The 16,203-nt window shown below is 54.0% G+C and overlaps 1 protein-coding gene across 1 annotated transcript in view; it reads left to right on the plus strand.

Moving 5' to 3' along the window:
- Window positions 1-13,114, plus strand: part of SLC9A1 (solute carrier family 9 member A1) — a 73,205-nt gene extending 60,091 nt beyond the window's left edge. The window contains exons 3-12 of the mRNA XM_043994769.1: window positions 2,556-2,806; window positions 4,835-5,052; window positions 5,932-6,134; window positions 7,785-7,874; window positions 8,493-8,563; window positions 8,714-8,887; window positions 9,247-9,361; window positions 9,666-9,767; window positions 10,168-10,240; window positions 11,227-13,114. Of these exons, the coding sequence (XP_043850704.1) occupies window positions 2,556-2,806; window positions 4,835-5,052; window positions 5,932-6,134; window positions 7,785-7,874; window positions 8,493-8,563; window positions 8,714-8,887; window positions 9,247-9,361; window positions 9,666-9,767; window positions 10,168-10,240; window positions 11,227-11,552 (1,623 nt within the window). The 3' untranslated portion in view covers window positions 11,553-13,114. The remainder of the gene's footprint in view (window positions 1-2,555; window positions 2,807-4,834; window positions 5,053-5,931; window positions 6,135-7,784; window positions 7,875-8,492; window positions 8,564-8,713; window positions 8,888-9,246; window positions 9,362-9,665; window positions 9,768-10,167; window positions 10,241-11,226) is intronic.
- Window positions 13,115-16,203: the final 3,089 nt, after the last annotated feature.

Raw genomic sequence — 16,203 nt, forward strand, 5'->3', positions numbered from 1 at the left:
TGTAGCTTCCAGGCAGAGCCCTGCCCAGTTTAGGGGAAAAAAACCCCCACCCTGCTAATTTCCCTATATTAGTCAGGAGTTGGGAGATCTGGCTTCCCATCCTGCTCAGCCTTTGATTGGTTATGTGACCTTTAGCAAGTCACGTGACCTCATTAAGCTTCTATGTCTTCATCTGTCAAATGAGTGTCAGCAGCGCTATGATGGAGAACTGCCCCCCACCCACCCCGGACCATTGGTGTCACAGGGCCTGAGCCTTTGTCACTTTTTAGTTATGCATCATTAGGGTCGCCTCCTCCTCTCTGGGCCTCAGTTTCCTCATCTGTAAAATGAAGTTAGACTAAAAGCAGGATGCTGCTGTGACTCTTGCCCCTTTCACTAGACATCCTTTTTTTTCCCAGCCTCTGTGCTCTAGAGATGCACTGCAGTTGGGCCTGAGGGATGCTGATGGTGGGGAGGGAGCCCTTGGGGAGAGTCTGGGAGGTGGAGGTAGGGCATGAGCTCTTAGAAACAGAGGTCCTCCTTGTGCATGGAGGAGAGCCTGAGCTCCACTAACACGAGTCACCACCATACTTGTTCTTTAAAAGTGATCGAGGGTGGGGCAGCTAGATGGCGCAGTGGATAAAGCACCGGCCCTGGATTCAGGAGTACCTGAGTTCAAATCCGGCCTCAGACACTTAACACTTACTAGCTGTGTGACCCTGGGCAAGTCACTTAACCCCAATTGCCTCACCAAAAAAAAAAAGAAAAAGAAAAAAAAGTGATCGAGGGCAGCTAGATGGCGCAGTGGATAGAGCACCGGCCCTGGATTCAGGAGGACCTGAGTTCAAAGCCAGCCTCAGACACTTAACACTTACTAGCTGTGTGACCCTGGGCAAGTCACTTAACCCCAATTGCCTCACCAAAAAAAAGTGATCGAGCCTTTGATGTGTTGCTGCTCCACCCGTCACAATGCTCCGAGCCCCAGAAGTTCGTTCCCAGAACTGCTGGCCAGCCAGTAGCAGAAGGATTTGGATCCCCATTCTAAGCAACCTGGCCCTAACCAAATGACAAGAAATATTCTCTATACAGGGAAAGACACCAGTTAATTCAAAAGCCAGGGTGCTCTTAGGTCGTACTGTTAACTAGAGCCACAAAACAAGCAACTGAGGTGGTCCCAGCATTCCCCTTTTTTATTTTATTTATTTGTTTTTGTTTTTGCGGGCCAGTGAAGATTGAGTGACTTGCCCAGGGTCACAAAGCTAGTAAATTGTTAAGTGTCTAAGGCTTGATCCTCCTGAATCCAGGGTTGGTGCTTTATCTACTGCACCATCTAGCTGCCCCCATTTCCCCTTTTTAAATAGTGCCATCAGGGACAGACTTAGTTTATTGGACTGTTTGGTAAGTTCCTTAAAGTGTGTGTGTGTGTGTGTGTGTGTGTGCATGTGCTGTGTATGTGTGTGTGTGTTTTAAAGGAGATGAGATTAGGTGGGATGATCTCCAACTTCCCTCCCAAGTCTTGTAATGGGCTTGGCCTCCCCCTGCCCCTGGAGCTCCCAGGATCCTATCGTGAGGACTGGGTAGAATGAGGCGGGTGAAATCCCTTCGGATCATGCTGGGTCCAGAGGGTCACAGGACTAATCTGGAAGAGACCTTAGAGGCCGTCTAGTACAGCCACTTTATAGATGAGGAGCCTTGCAGCTTCAACAGGGGAAATGACCTATCCAAGGACTTGCAGTTGGTTAACTAGTGGGGCCTCTGTTTGAGGGCCTCTAACTTCATCTCTTTAGCCTGCCCCACCCTGCCTTAGAATTATGAAGTACTGAGCAGATGGCAGGTGAAGGAGTGGTCTCTGTTATTGCCAGTGATGATTTTTTTCAGCTGGTGGCTCAGCTGCTAGAGCAGAGTCTGGAGTCAGGAAGACCTGAGTTCAAATGTGACCTCAGGCGCTTTCTAGCTGTATGACCCTAGGCTCAGTAAAACAGGGATGATAGCATCTCCTTCCCAAGGTTGTTGTGAGGATAAAATGAGAAAATAATTATAAAGTGCTTAGCACAGTACCTGGCACATAGTAGGTTCTATCGAAATATTTATTCCCTTACTAGGAACAGGAGCCTATTCTAGAAGCCATCTGGAAAGACAATCTCAGAATGTCAGAGCTAGAAGGGTCCCTGGAACATAGAATGTTAAAGTAAATGAGATGGCTAATCTAGATCACTCCAGAGACCCACTGCAGTTCTAAATCTGTGGAATGTGAGAACTGCAAGAGAGCTTAGAAAATTAAATTGTTAGTACTGTGAGGGAGCTTAGAACAGAGAAGGTCAGAGCTGGGAGGGAGGAGGGGGCGGACCTTAGAACAGAGAATGTCAGAGCTAGAAATGAAACCTTTGAGCCAACTCCCTCATTTTCCAGAGGAACATCCAGAAACCCAGAAGGAGGAAGTGATTTGTCCAAGGTGGTCGGACTAGTTAGTGGCAGAGACAAGGCTGGCCCCCAGCTCGGTGGCCCGGGCTATCCCCTTTCCTAGCAGAGCGGGCACACCTGCCCCCCTGCTGAGCTTTCTTTCCTGGCCTCCCCAGGTGCTGTACCATCTCTTTGAAGAGTTTGCCGGCATTGACAAAGTGACCCTCACCGACATCATCCTGGGCTTCCTTAGCTTCTTCGTGGTCTCGCTGGGGGGGGTGTTTGTGGGTGTGGTCTACGGCATCATCGCGGCCTTCACCTCCCGCTTCACGTCCCACATCCGTGTCATCGAGCCGCTCTTCGTCTTCCTTTACAGCTACATGGCCTACCTGTCTGCTGAACTCTTTCACCTGTCTGGCATCATGGCGTGAGTCCCTGGGCCCGGGGCTCCTTCTCACCTGCTTTGGGGGGACACTGCCCACTGCTTAGCACATTGGTCATGAACCTGATATGGCCAAGTAAGAGCCCTGCTGGCCACAGCCCCTGGTGGCCACAGGTAAATGTGCAGCAATGCCTAGGGGGACGGGGCCACCCACACTTTAGGTGGTTGAAGGGAGAGGGAGATGGCTGCCTTCCCCTGACCCTTCAGGGTGGGCTAAAGAAGGGGCACTTTGGTCAGTGAGGAGCACAGTGCGAGCAGATAGCCTGGGAGCCAGAGTTGGGGGGGCCCCCTCAATTTATAGATCAAGAAACCAAGACCCAGGAGGGTAAGTTACTTGGCTAAGGTCACACAGGTGGTGAGTAGCAGAACCTCTGACTTCACATCTACCACTGAACGACCAGGATACGTGGAGGAAGGCTTGGAGGGAGGAGATGGTCATATGGTGTGAGCAGAAATCTTCTTAGTTGGTGCTGGAGATGGAGTTAGATCGGTTCCATTCAGCAGGCATTTATTAGTCACCCATGGTGCACCCAGCCCCGTGCAAGGCACCAAGAATACAGGCAGAATGGTCCTGAGCTCCGGAGAGAGTGGTGTACCACGGCACTCGTCTACGTAGTAATAGCAATAATAGAAATAGGCGGCGTTTCTATGGTTAAGATTGGCAAAGCATCTTGTATCTCCTTTGATCCTCCCAGCCGCCCCAGGAGGCGTTCTGCAGATCAGGAAGCCGAGGCTACCCAGCTGCTGTGAGGCAGAATTGGAAGGTAGATCCTCCTGCCTCCCAGTCCAGTACTCTGCTGAAAGTAAATAGAGTATATACAACAGAGGAGGAGGAGCATCCTGGCAAGCAGAGGGGGGCAAGAGGACCTTGTAGGCCCTCTTGTAGGGGAGGGGGCGTCTGCCTTGATGCAGAGGTGAGCAAGAGGGGCCGTTCCAGGGACCGGGACCCCATGTGGGCCTCCCAAGGTCTGGAGGTGGCGGCAGTCCTGCAGGTAGGACCGGAGTGGCAGAGGGGAGCCATTTTATGAAGGGCTTTTAGTGCCAGACTGACACATCGTATTTTATCCCAGAGCCATTGGAGGAGCATGAGGTGGGGGTGTGGGGCATGGCCTGATCTCTGAGAAGCGAGGAGAGCCTGCCCTCGAAAGACTTAAGTCAGAGGAACCAGGTTCAGATCCTGCCTCTGTGATTTACTCATCTGTGTGACCTTGGCTAAGTCCCTTTCTTTTCTCTGTACTTTCATTCTCTCCTCTGCCAAGTAAAGAGCTCAGCCTTGATGATCCCTAAAGGTCTGTCCCGCATAAATCTGTGATCCCGAGTTTCCCAGGTGGTGGCTATATGAGCCAAGAGAAGGGGCGAGGTGCAAGAAAATTCGACATGTGAAAGTATTGGTGACTGACAGATCCAAGATGAAGGGAGGGAGCAGGAATCATGGCCAGCTCTGAGCTTGCCAAGCTGGGTGACCTGAGAGAAAGAAGGATCCTCTCGGGAGGAGACCGTAGAGTTTAGATGGCATTTTGCTGGTGGCTATAGGAAGCAGGAGAAGATGGTCCTGCCCTCAGGGGGCTTGAGGCCTGGGGGAGGCACCTGAGCCCCCCGCCCAGGGGAGAGGGATGCTGCCAGCCCTAGAAAAGGTGTGCTCGCTTACCTGATCCCCGTGGGAGAGGACTCTGAGGGCCAGGGGGCCACCAGCAGGAACAGCCAAGTGGCTTCATCCAAGAAGGCCTCTCTGGGGTAGGGGGTGGAGGGGCCCGAGCTCCTGCCTCCCATTCTGTTCTCGAAGCAGGCCTGGGAGGTAGCTGTACAGAATGGAAACTTCTTGAGAGCAAGAACAGCTCTTAGGACAGTACGTGGCATGTGACAAGTGCTGGAGTCAGATTGGGTCTGAGCAGAATTGGGAGGAGAGTAGAAAGGATGGGCTGGTGATGGGCTCTGCCCCAGCCACCCCTCCCTCCTCCCTGTCTCCCCCTGGGAATGCCGGCTGTGGTTCCCACTGGCCCTCTGTCCTCTCAGGCTCATCGCCTCGGGGGTCATGATGCGGCCCTACGTGGAGGCCAACATTTCCCACAAGTCCCACACCACCATCAAATACTTCCTGAAGATGTGGAGCAGCATCAGCGAGACCCTCATCTTCATCTTCTTGGGCGTCTCCACCGTGGCCGGCTCCCACCACTGGAACTGGACCTTCGTCATCAGCACACTGCTCTTCTGCCTCATTGCCCGTGTGCTGGGTGAGCGTGGGGGCCTGGACGAAGAAGCTGACTTAGGTTGGGAGAAAGCCTTTAGTTCCTCATGCTAGGATCCAGGAGGTCAGTGCCTTTTGCCAGGCTCAGTCTTAGGGAAGAGAGCCCCTGACGCGACCACTGAGCCCTAGACCCTTGCTTGGGGTGAGGATGTGTTGGGAAGAATCACAAGGTACAATCCCTGCCCTGGAGTGTACAATCTCTGGGAAGAGAGGACACGCACACACTTTGACGCAAACATTTTTTTGTTTGTTTGTTTTGGTTTTGGTTTTTTCAGGGCAATGAGGGTTAAGTGACTTGCCCAGGGTCACACAGATAGTAAGTGTCAAGTGTCTGAGGCTGGCTTTGAACTCAGGTCCTCCTGAATCCAGGGCCAGTGCTTTATCCACTGCGCCACCTAGCTGCCCCTTGACGCAAACATTTTAAACTAATCCAGTACAAACCAAATAAGATATTATAGCCCAAGAAAGCTCTGACCTGGGAATCAGGAGACCCAAGGTCTAAGGCCCTGGTACCTACCTCCTGGGGCCTTCAGCCTCGGGTTTTCCATCTGTAAAAGGAGGGGCTTTGATCAAATGATACCTCAAGAACCCTCCCAGCTCTGACATCCTGGGGTCTGAGGGTCTTCTCAGCTCTGACATTTTGTGATTCTCCGTACTCTCCATGACAGGCACTAAGGAGACCTGTAAAGGAGGGATTTGGATCGAAGGCTTTAGTCATGGAAGGGAGCAGTAGGGAGGAAAGGTACTTAGGCTGACACTTCAGGGAAGAGTGAAAGTCAGTATGCAGGTGGGAGGCGCACACCCCCTTGAGGAGCACGCAGGCACGTGCTACCGCTTACCTTCTCCCCCTCCTCCCCTCCCCCAGGTGTGCTGGGCCTCACGTGGTTCATTAATAAGTTCCGCATCGTGAAGCTGACCCCCAAGGACCAATTCATCATCGCCTATGGTGGCCTTCGCGGAGCCATTGCCTTCTCCCTGGGCTACCTCCTGGACGTGCAGCACTTCCCAATGAGGAACCTCTTCCTCACAGCCATCATCACCGTCATCTTCTTCACTGTCTTCGTGCAGGTTGCTGGGACTGGGGCTGGGGCTGACCGAGGAAGGGTGGGGGTGAGTGGGTGGCAAGGCCAGGCCCCTGGTATGTCTGCCCTCCTCTAGACCTTCGTCCTGCTTCAGACAGCATCAAAAGACTCGGCTTTGTGCAGTCTGCAGGGAGGCCATGCCCAGGACCTCGCCTCTGCTCCGAACTGTTCTCATGCTCACTGCACGTCTCCCTGGGCCTTAATGTCTCCATGTGTGAACCGGGGAGAATAATCTCTGCCCCTTCCCTTCTCACAGGTCCTTTGGGATGTCAGGGAACAGAGCAGTGGAGATTAGAGAGTGGCCCAGTAGAAAGATCCCCAGCCCTAAGTGTCACAAGACTGGCTCTTGTTAGCTGTTGTCCCTTCTCCCCAAGCTCATCATTGTCTTCTGAGAAATAGGGATAATTGGTCTTATGGTCTTGACCTGCCAGGCTTGTGGGAGGCTTTGTTGTGACTTGGGCCTGAGTCCTTTGGGCTAGGCACCGACAAGAACATCCCCAGGCTGCGGAGTTAGGCCGGAGTCTGTAGTAGAGCTGGTGGGCAGGCTTCAGAGGTTCAGGGAAGGGAGAAATCTCTTCAGTCTAAAGGGATCAAGGAGAGCTTCGAGGAGGAGGTGACACTTCGGTAAGGCCTTGAAGGATGGACAAGATTTCGACAAGTCAAAGTGAGGGAAGATCCTGAGCAAAGGCCTGGACCGATACAGCCCAGAGTCAGCCTGCTTTTGCTGCTGGAACCCACAGGGAGAGGGAGTGAGTGGAGTGCAGTGAGGCCGAGAAAGGGAGCTTCAGGGCCAGGCCTTCAGTGCCAGGAGGGGAAGCTCGAAAGGCAGCAGAAGTCTGGGGATTTGGAAGGAGGCCTGTGGCTCCCTCCGAGACTTGAGTGGCCCATGACAAGAATGAGAATGGGAATTAAGAAAATTACCCTCTGTCACTGATGCTTCCTGTAGAGCACCTTGTGTCCACAGGGTGCCATTGTTAATAACAATACCCGTGGGGAAAGAAGTGGCTCTGTAATCTTCTGCCTTCCTCCATCTTGGAAAGTGTTTTCTTTACTCACGAGCAATGGCCTTTTATGAGGACTTCCTCCGCTTAGCGGTTCACTTCCTCATCCCTGTTCCCGTGTATTGGCTAGGCTGATGGTGTTAATCCCCACTTTGCAGGTAAGGAAACAGACCCAGAGAGGGGAAGGTTTGCCCACACAGCCAGGCAGCGGCAGGGTCAGGATTTGAACACAGGGCCTTGACTCCCTCGGCTAACACTTCTGTAGACTGTTTTAATTGGTTTAAGTTCCTTATCCCCTCTGTCCTTCCCAAAGGCTGTCTGAGGCCAAAGAAAGAACAGGATTTTCTTTTTCTTGTGTTGGTCCATCCTTATGTGATAAAGGAGAGCGTACAACCTCCCTCAGCTATCTAGAGTTTGGGGCCCCTTCCCTCCCCAGGTAAATGTAGCCATTGTGGTGGCCACAGCAGGGCCCCACGGACAGGATGTGGCCCTAATGGTTTTCCACAGAGAGATTTAGGGCTTACTAGGAGCCGCCCTGCACAGTGGGTTTGGCCCTGCTCTTGCTGGGGGAGGTGGGGGGGACTCCTTGGAGGCCTGGTCCCCCAGGTGATCCTCCTCTGTTCTCTGGCCTCCAGGGCATGACAATCCGGCCTTTGGTGGACCTGCTGGCTGTGAAGAAGAAGCAGGAGAGCAAGCGATCCATCAATGAGGAGATCCACACGCAGGTGGGGGCGGGTTCCGGGCTCAGCCCAGGGAGAGAAGGAAGGAAACGTTTTCCGACAATCAGAGGGAGCCCAAAGGAGGAAGGCTCACCCTTCTCTGGGAGGCCTCGGATAAAGGCCAGAGGCTGGAGGACCCGGTGGGGGGGGGGGGGCGGACAGGCGGAATTCCCTCCCACCGACTGGTTGGACCAGGTGACGGGGGCCCCTGCAGATCTTAAATTATCTCATGAGTTGGAGCCTGGAAAAGCCTGCCCACTGAGGTCACCCAGCCAGCCTGTGTGGGCAGCAGCTTAGGAAGGCAGCCCCAAGAGGGGAAGGAGGCCATACCTGCAGGGAAGGGGTCTGTGCTCTCACCTGAGGCTCCCCCTACTGAGGGCCCTGGATATGTGCTCTAAACAGAATTTGGAATCCCCTGGACCCAGGCTATTGGGCTGGGCTGGGCTGTGCAGCGTGGGGCTCTGCTGCCACCTCTCGTCCATTTTCAGAACTGCTGTACTCATCCATTCACACTGAGCCCAGAGCAGGCAAAGGATGTCCGGGCCTCTGGGAGGGAGACTTGGCGGGTGGTGGGGACAGCCTCTTCAGAGAGGCTCTGCCCTTATGCTCTTGATTGAATTGTAGTTCCTGGATCACCTTCTGACGGGCATTGAGGACATCTGTGGTCATTATGGCCACCACCACTGGAAGGACAAGTAAGTAGAGGGAGGCTGAGGTGGGGAGTGGAGCCCAACCTCCCTCCTCCCCCTCCCCAGGCCCCAAGGTTCTGGACGGCCAGGGTGGGGCAGGGTCAGCGGGTACGTGGGCCTCCAGTGCCTGCAGAGGGTCTGTTCTCCTCTCCCTAGACTTAATCGGTTTAATAAGAAGTACGTGAAGAAGTGTCTGATCGCTGGGGAGCGCTCCAACGAACCCCAGCTCATCGCCTTCTACCACAAGATGGAGATGAAGCAGGCCATCGAGCTTGTGGAGAGTGGGGGCGTGGGCAAGATCCCTCCTGCTGTCTCCACCGTCTCCATGCAGTGAGTGTGGCTCCCCATGGCTGCCCCGGGGGGGTGGGCCCGCTAGGCCCGGGTGATCCCATCTGGCCCAGTCTCTGTGGTGCCCATTGCAGGCCTCTGGCTCTGAATGCTGCAGGGCCTGGGGAGGAAGAAAGGAACCAGGGAAGGAACAGGAACGTTTATTAGAGGGCCTTAGACCTGCTGGGTCAGCACTTGGCCTAAGTAGTTCAAGCGGGAGGAGGGCTGGCTGCAGAGGTTGGAGCACACCTCCTAAGCAGGAGTCATTTCCTGAGCGCCCAAGCCACCCCAGACTCCCCCAGAGATGGAGGCCTTCACTCACCAACCAGTCTGACCAGCCTTGGCTCTCCCGCTGTCTCCAGAAACATTCATCCCAAGTCCCTGCCTGCTGAGCGCATCCTGCCAGCGCTGTCCAAGGATAAGGAGGAGGAGATTAGGAAGATTCTGCGCAACAACCTCCAGAAGACCCGACAACGGGTAAGCGTCAGGCCCTGCCCAAGCGGGCCTCCCTCCTCAGCCCTAAGCCGGGGCCTCCTCCCTCTGCCTCCCTCAGCCACCTTGTTCTCTTTCCTCTGTGCGTTCTCCTCACCCCCCCCCCCACCATACTAGAATTTCCCTAGGCCCCCCTCTTTCCTCTCTTGGATCTTCCCTCTCTTCTCCCCCTTCCCACTCTGTCAGCCCCCCCCAATATTGCAACATCTTCTTTCTGCGCACTTCCCTCCCCACCCCAATACCAGCGCCTACCTCTGCCCCCCACTAACCGTCCCTGGTCCCGCTGCAGTTGAAATCCTACAACAGACACACACTGGTGGCTGACCCTTTTGAGGAAGCCTGGAACCAGATGCTGCTGAGGAGACAGAAGGTTCGACAACTGGAACAAAAGGTACATGGGGAGGGTCTGAGCAGCCATCCTGGGCAGGGCCCAGAGCGGCCCAACCCCAGCCCCAGGGCTCTCTGGGCCCCAGCTCTCCCCTCTGGTGGGGGGGAGGGTTGGGGCAGGTGATTCCACGGGCTGCCCCCCCCCCCCCCGCGCCCACCCCCAGCAATGTCTGAGATGAAAAGGACCTTAGAGGCCATGAAGTTCAACCCTTTCTTTGTGCAGGAAATTGAGTCTCAGAAAAAGAAAGAAGATTCCAGGGTGATAAAAGGAGCAAGTGGCAGAGGCAGGACTAGAGTCAGGCATTCTGGGCCTCAGCACAAGTCTCACGCTGTGGCACCGAGCTCCCAGAGCCCCCTGAAGACCCCACCCAAGCCTAGCCTCTATCTTTCTCTCCCTTCCTCAGATAAATAACTACCTGACAGTGCCAGCCCACAAACTGGACTCTCCTACCATGTCCCGAGCTCGAATTGGCTCAGGTACAGTGCCCAGGATGGGGGGGGGGGGGACGGGCCGGACAGGGGCCCCTGTGCTAGTGGGGGAGCACCCTGGTCTACTGCTCAGCGAGGGCCACGTCAGCTCCACTCAGGTGCAGCAAGTGTCTCAGAGAGTTGGTGTTCCCACCCCCCCAAGGACTGGCAAGCTCTGCCTCTCTCCTTTCCTTGTTGTGGTATGGGAATGGGTGAGGAAACAGGCAGATGGCTTTCTTCCACTACCAACTGTTTAAAAGGAAGAGCCCAGGCTGGGGGTGAGAGAGAAAGAACTGGAGGGGAGGGGAGAGGGAGGGGGATGTGGGGAGGGAGAGGGATGAAAAGACAGAGAGGAGAGGGGGAGGAAGAGAGTGGGAGGAAAACAGGAAAAATGTGTGTGTGTGTGCGCGCACGCGCGTGCATGTGCATATGTACGCACCTGTGGGTACCTGTGTTTCTAAGCTCCAGGTGCTTTCCGGGGGTCTTCATCTTGCCTCCGTGGTACGGGTGGCTGAGGGTGTCCAGAGACAATAGGATTGAGAGACTTGAGTTGGCAGGTCCAGTCCTCTGGCCTCCTGGGCCCATGTCCCAAGCCCTGAGGGAGGCCCCTAGGATGAGGAGGGGGTCCAGAAGCAACTAGCTGGAAGGAGATGGCCTTCCTGACCATCCGCCCCGAGTCCTCCCCTCCCCCAGAGCCCTGTCCTGCTGCTGTATTGGGCACAGAGATCCATCCGCATGCCCAGAGTGAGAGGAGACCCAGCACATGCCTTTATGAGGCAGTCCCCAGTGATGGGGAAGACAATCCTCAGGCCCTTAGGTGCGGGTGGACAGAGAGAAGGGAATATGTGTGTGTGTGTGTGTGTGTGTGTGTGTCTGTGTGTGTCTGTGTGTGTGTGTGTGTGTGTGTGTGTGTGGTGATGGGTGTTCTGGGAGGACAGACTGGCAGTGGCCTGTCTCCTCCCCTCCTCCTCCTGACCCTTCCCATCGACCCACAGATCCCCTAGCCTATGAGCCAAAGCCTGATTCAGAGAACCTCCCTATCATCACCATTGACCCTGCCTCACCCCAGTCCCCTGAGTCTGTGGACCTGGTAAATGAAGAACTGAAGGGCAAAGACGTGGTGCTGGAGGAGGGGGAGGAGGAGGATGAACACGGTCTCATGATGCACCCCAAGGAGCCCTCGTCCCCGGGCACAGACGACGTCTTCACCCCTGAGCCAGGGGATAGCCCGAGCAGCCAGCGCATGCTCCGCTGCCTCAGCGATCCCGGGCCGCGCCCAGAGCCCGGCGAGGGCGAGCCCTTCATTCCCAAGGGCCAGTAACGCCAGGGCCAGGGGCCATTGGGGACCAATGGGAGCCTCTCCCCTTCCTTACAGCATGGCAGCTGGGCTCCAGCACGGCTTCCCATACCCGCTGGGCAGTGCCCATCTCTCCTCCCAGCACCAGCCCTCAGAAGAAGGCACCATGGGTACCACCGCAAAGCTTTACTCCCACCTCCTGCGGTGCCCTGGCCCTCCTGAGGACATCCCTCCTTGGGGCTGGACAAGTGGTTGGCATAGTAACCTCTCCCTCTACATTTTCTGTCCTCTTCAAACCCCGGGTTTTCAGAACTCTGGGGTCCTGCCCGGTGGGCCAGAGCTTGGGGCTCTCCCCACGGCCACCACTGATGGCCCAGCCCCTAGTTCCAATAGGCTTTTGTTCTCCTCAAACCCTATCAATGTCTGTAACCAAAGAAGCCTCCCCTCCCTGTCAGGTGCTCCCTGCCCCGCTGGCCACCTTGATCCTGCTCTGGCTGGGGAGCGGGGAAATCTAGAAGCAATGCAGCTGCTTGCCCTTGCCTGCCCCCAGCCCCTGTTTCAATTCATCCAGCATCTGGTAAGGGTCTACTCCGTGCAAGGACCTGTGGGCAGCAGGGGACCTACAGAGGAGAAAGCATACTCTCCTTGCCTTCCAAGTGCTTATAGCTGTCTCACAAGCTGGAACAAGACTGGGAGAAGCGAGAGTGGCCCGAGAGGAGGGGATATGGGGAGGTCAATCCCAGAAGCCTTCTTTGGGGCCAAGCAGGGGGGAACTGAAGCTTCTGAAATTAGGCTGGCGTGAATGGCCCCTCTTTCCCAGAATGCTGAGTTCTCAGCCATGGGCCCCACCCTGAGCCCCACAGCCCTCAGGGGCTCTGCTTTATAAAGGGAAATGCTGATACCCCCAATAGCATCCTGGTCCTATTGCCTCAGGATCTCTGGGACTAAGCCAGTGGCCCCCAAGGCAGTTTGCCCAGGGAACCTCCCTCCCAGAGATCTTTGTGTTTGTTCTGTGCCTCCTCCCCTGTCGTCAGTCTCTGAGTCCCCCTTCCTGGGGCCTGCCTTCCCTGCAGGTTGTGTCAGCCTATCCCTAGGCTTCCCCTGCACCTCCATGAGGGAGGCTTGGGAGTATGTGGCCTCCAGATGACCTCCCCTCACTAGGGTCCATAGCAGTGGGTGCCTCCAGGCCCTGCTGCCCTCCACACACACAACCCTGCCAATAGCCATTGCCTCTCCCGGCTCTGCTTTGTATCCTAGTGTCTGATCCTGGAGGTGATCAGGACACTGGGGGCTGCTCACTAGCCCCAAGGAAGCCATGTTGCGAGGCCCCCTTCTGACACCTCCCCCCCAGATTGTGCAATATTCTGTGTCCCCCTCTACACACTCCCCACCCCTGGGCCTGACCGCCCCTCACCACCACCACCACCCCTTGCCTGGGCTAACACACTGTCCCTGGCAGAAATATCTAAGCAATGAGGAGGCTGACTGGGCATAAGGCTGTGGTCGCCACCTCTCCCCACCTCCATCTCCCTGTGTATAAAATGAAACAAATCTTTTTCATATTCTAATAAATCAATGTGACTTTTTCATCTGTTTGGGGTTATGCCTGGGGAATGGGGCTGAAATAAGAAGTGTGGCTGTGGGCCTGGGTGCCCCCAAAGAGCATAGCAGATGAAGTAAGCGGGGAGCACAGTCAGGGGGCCGTCACTCCACCTCAGTACTGACTGGACCCTGGGTCCAGTGATGGGTGTGATGCAGTGTGATGTGATGTCCACCAGGGGGCAGTGGAGCCACGAGTTTCCCCCAGGCACCTAATGGGAAGTGACTAGTAAAGCAGGAGGAAGGGGGGAACTATCCCTTGTCCTGCCTCTTCTAGGCAGTCACAGGCTCTCCTTTGAGTTCTCCATCTTAAATTAGACAGCTGTAAATAACAGTAACTGACACGTAAGTAGAGCTTCACAGTTTGCAAAGCACTTTACCAATCTTCTGATGTTCACACCCCTGGGAGGTGGGCACTGTCACCCCCACTTTACAGATGAAGAAATCGAGGTATAGGTTTACTGACCTGCCCAAGGCCACGCTGCTAGTGTCCGAGGCTGTATTTGAACTCGTTTGGGCGCTGCTGACTCCAGGTCTAGTATTCTAGCTGCTACACAATGTTGTGTCTTGGAGACAAGGTGCTGCTATGAGCCCTGGGTAGTGGGCAGGGGGGACAGTTCTAGGGCTGGGGTACTCATTTCTCCCCACCATGGATCACCAGAACTTGGAGATAAAAGACTTGGGAGAAGAGCACTGGCCATTAGGGTCCAGGTTGTGGTAAGAAGGATTGTAGGTCTGAGCACTCTGGCTCTCTTGTCCCCAGTTAGCTGAGTAGGGCTATGAGAGGGCACATGAATTGATCGAGAGACAGGCCCTAGCATCATAAGCCTGTAATAAGTACTTCCTGTGCAAGTGATTCTCGGATCAATTTCTGCAGCCCCGACTTCTGGCTTCCAGTCTTGTATCACCAACTACTTCTTGGACATCTCTAAATAGATGTGCCATGGGAATCTCAAACTTGATATGCCCAAAACAGAATTCAGGACCACAAGCTGGTATCCTCAACTCTTGACTAGTTGCCTAATGCTCTTTCTGCCTTCCTAACATCTCTCCTACACTCCCCCTTCTCTGAAACTCCCACCACTCTGGTGCAGACCCTCATCTCATGTCTGGACCACTACACGGCCAACCTGCCTCAAGTCTCTTCCCACTCCATCCTGTCTATCCTCCACTTCCCTACCAAAGTGATTTTCCTAAATCCTGGGTCACTCCCTTCCTCAGTGGCCTTCAGTGGTTCCCTATTACTTCCAGGATCAAATAAAATCTTTTGTTTGGCTTTTAAAGCGCTTCCCAACATGGCCCCTTCTCCTCTCCAGTCTTCATTAGTCTTCATTCCCCTCCATGTACTCTAAGGATCCAGTTATACAGCCTTCCTGCTTTTCTACCCTTAGTAACAATCATTTCCCAGCATCAGCCTTTTCAGTAGCTCCTCCCCTCCAGCTCCTGACTTTTCTCAAGGCTCATCTCAAGTCCCACCTTCTGCCTCTTCCCGTAGCTCATGCCTTTCTGAGACTACATCCCATTTATCTTGTAAATGTTTTCTATGTACATAGTCATTTGCGTGTTGCCTCCCCTGTTCAAAGGTGTGCCCCTTGAAGGCAGGGACTGGTTTCCCTTCTTTTCTTTGTATACCCAGGGTTTAGCACAATGTAGATGGTCAATACATTCCTGTTGACTTACTAACAAGGCCGCAGCTCCCAGGAAATCATGGGGCTGGCCGCCTGACTGTTGGCCACTGCTATTCAGGTGTCTTGGCAACACCAAGATAACATCTATCTTTACTCCTCCCAGAGCAGATGGGCTTGGGCATTACAGGAGGGGGTCAGAGGCCCAGAAAGGGATAATGACTTGGCCCAGAGAGAACATGGAGCAGTCTATGAAACCAGAAATTTTTTGAGATCCAACTATTCCCATGCCAGGGTTATTTGTGGAGGGAGTTTCCAACATTAATTGGATTACATAACCCAGCAGGGGATGGGGAATAAGAAGAGTTTCAGACTCTCTCACAGACACATGAAGTATAACATGACTGCCAGACAAGGGAATTGTCCAGACCAGGCACGTAGATAGCACTGAGCTGACGTTGGTTCCCAGGGGCATTGAAACTCTGCTAAGTACTTTGAGATCATCAGAGGAAGAGAGCTAAGAAAGATTAATTATTCTCCACCTGGTAGCCACCTCCTGGAGCTGCCTGGATGGAGGCTACCATGAGTAGTCTTGCCCCTGGCTCTTGGCATTCAGTCATAGGCTCATTGTCAGCAGGTCAGTCAATAAGCATTTATTAAGTGCTTACTAGGGGCAACTAGTTGATGAAGTGGATAGAGTGCTGAGCCTGGAGTCAGAAAGACTCATCTCCATGATTTCACATCTGGTCTCAGACACTTATTTACTAGCTGTGTGACCCTTGGCAAGTCATTTCACCTTGTTTGCCTCAGTTTCCTCAGCTGCAAAAGGAGCTAGAGAAGGAAATGGCAAAACCACTCCAGTATCTTTGCCAAGAAAATCCCAAAGTGGGTCATGAAGAGTCAGGCACGACTGACGTGAATGAACAAGAACAAAGTGCCAAAGTGCTTACTATGCTAAATCTCTGGAATTGTAGATTTAGTGCTGGAAGGGATCTCAAAGGTCATTTGATCCAATCTCTCCTCTTTTCTTTTTTTTTGGTGAGGTGATCAGAGTTAAGTGACTTGCCCAGGGTCACACAGCTGGTAAGTGTCTGAAGCCAGAATTGAACTCTGCCTGACTCCAGGACCAGCTCTCTATTCACTGCCCCACCTAGCTGCCCCACCAATCTCTTCATCTTATAGATGACAAAACTGAACTGAGACCTGAGGTCCTAAGGAACCTCAGAGACCAAGGTCACACCAGTAGGCAGCATCTGAACCCAGAGCCCCTTGAATCCAAAGCTCAGATTGTTTCTAGTTCAGGTGCTCATCACCTCACCTGAACAATTGTCTTCTAATGAGTCTCCTGTCCTTTACACATTTACCAAATTGGTATGTCACCTATATGCCACACTCACAATTATCCAAGGGTTCCCTATAGCCTCCAGGGAAAAAAATACCAGTTTCTCAAT

This window comes from Dromiciops gliroides, chromosome 3 (genome assembly GCF_019393635.1).
Source record: "Dromiciops gliroides isolate mDroGli1 chromosome 3, mDroGli1.pri, whole genome shotgun sequence".
In the NCBI taxonomy this organism is placed as follows: Eukaryota; Metazoa; Chordata; class Mammalia; order Microbiotheria; family Microbiotheriidae; genus Dromiciops; species Dromiciops gliroides.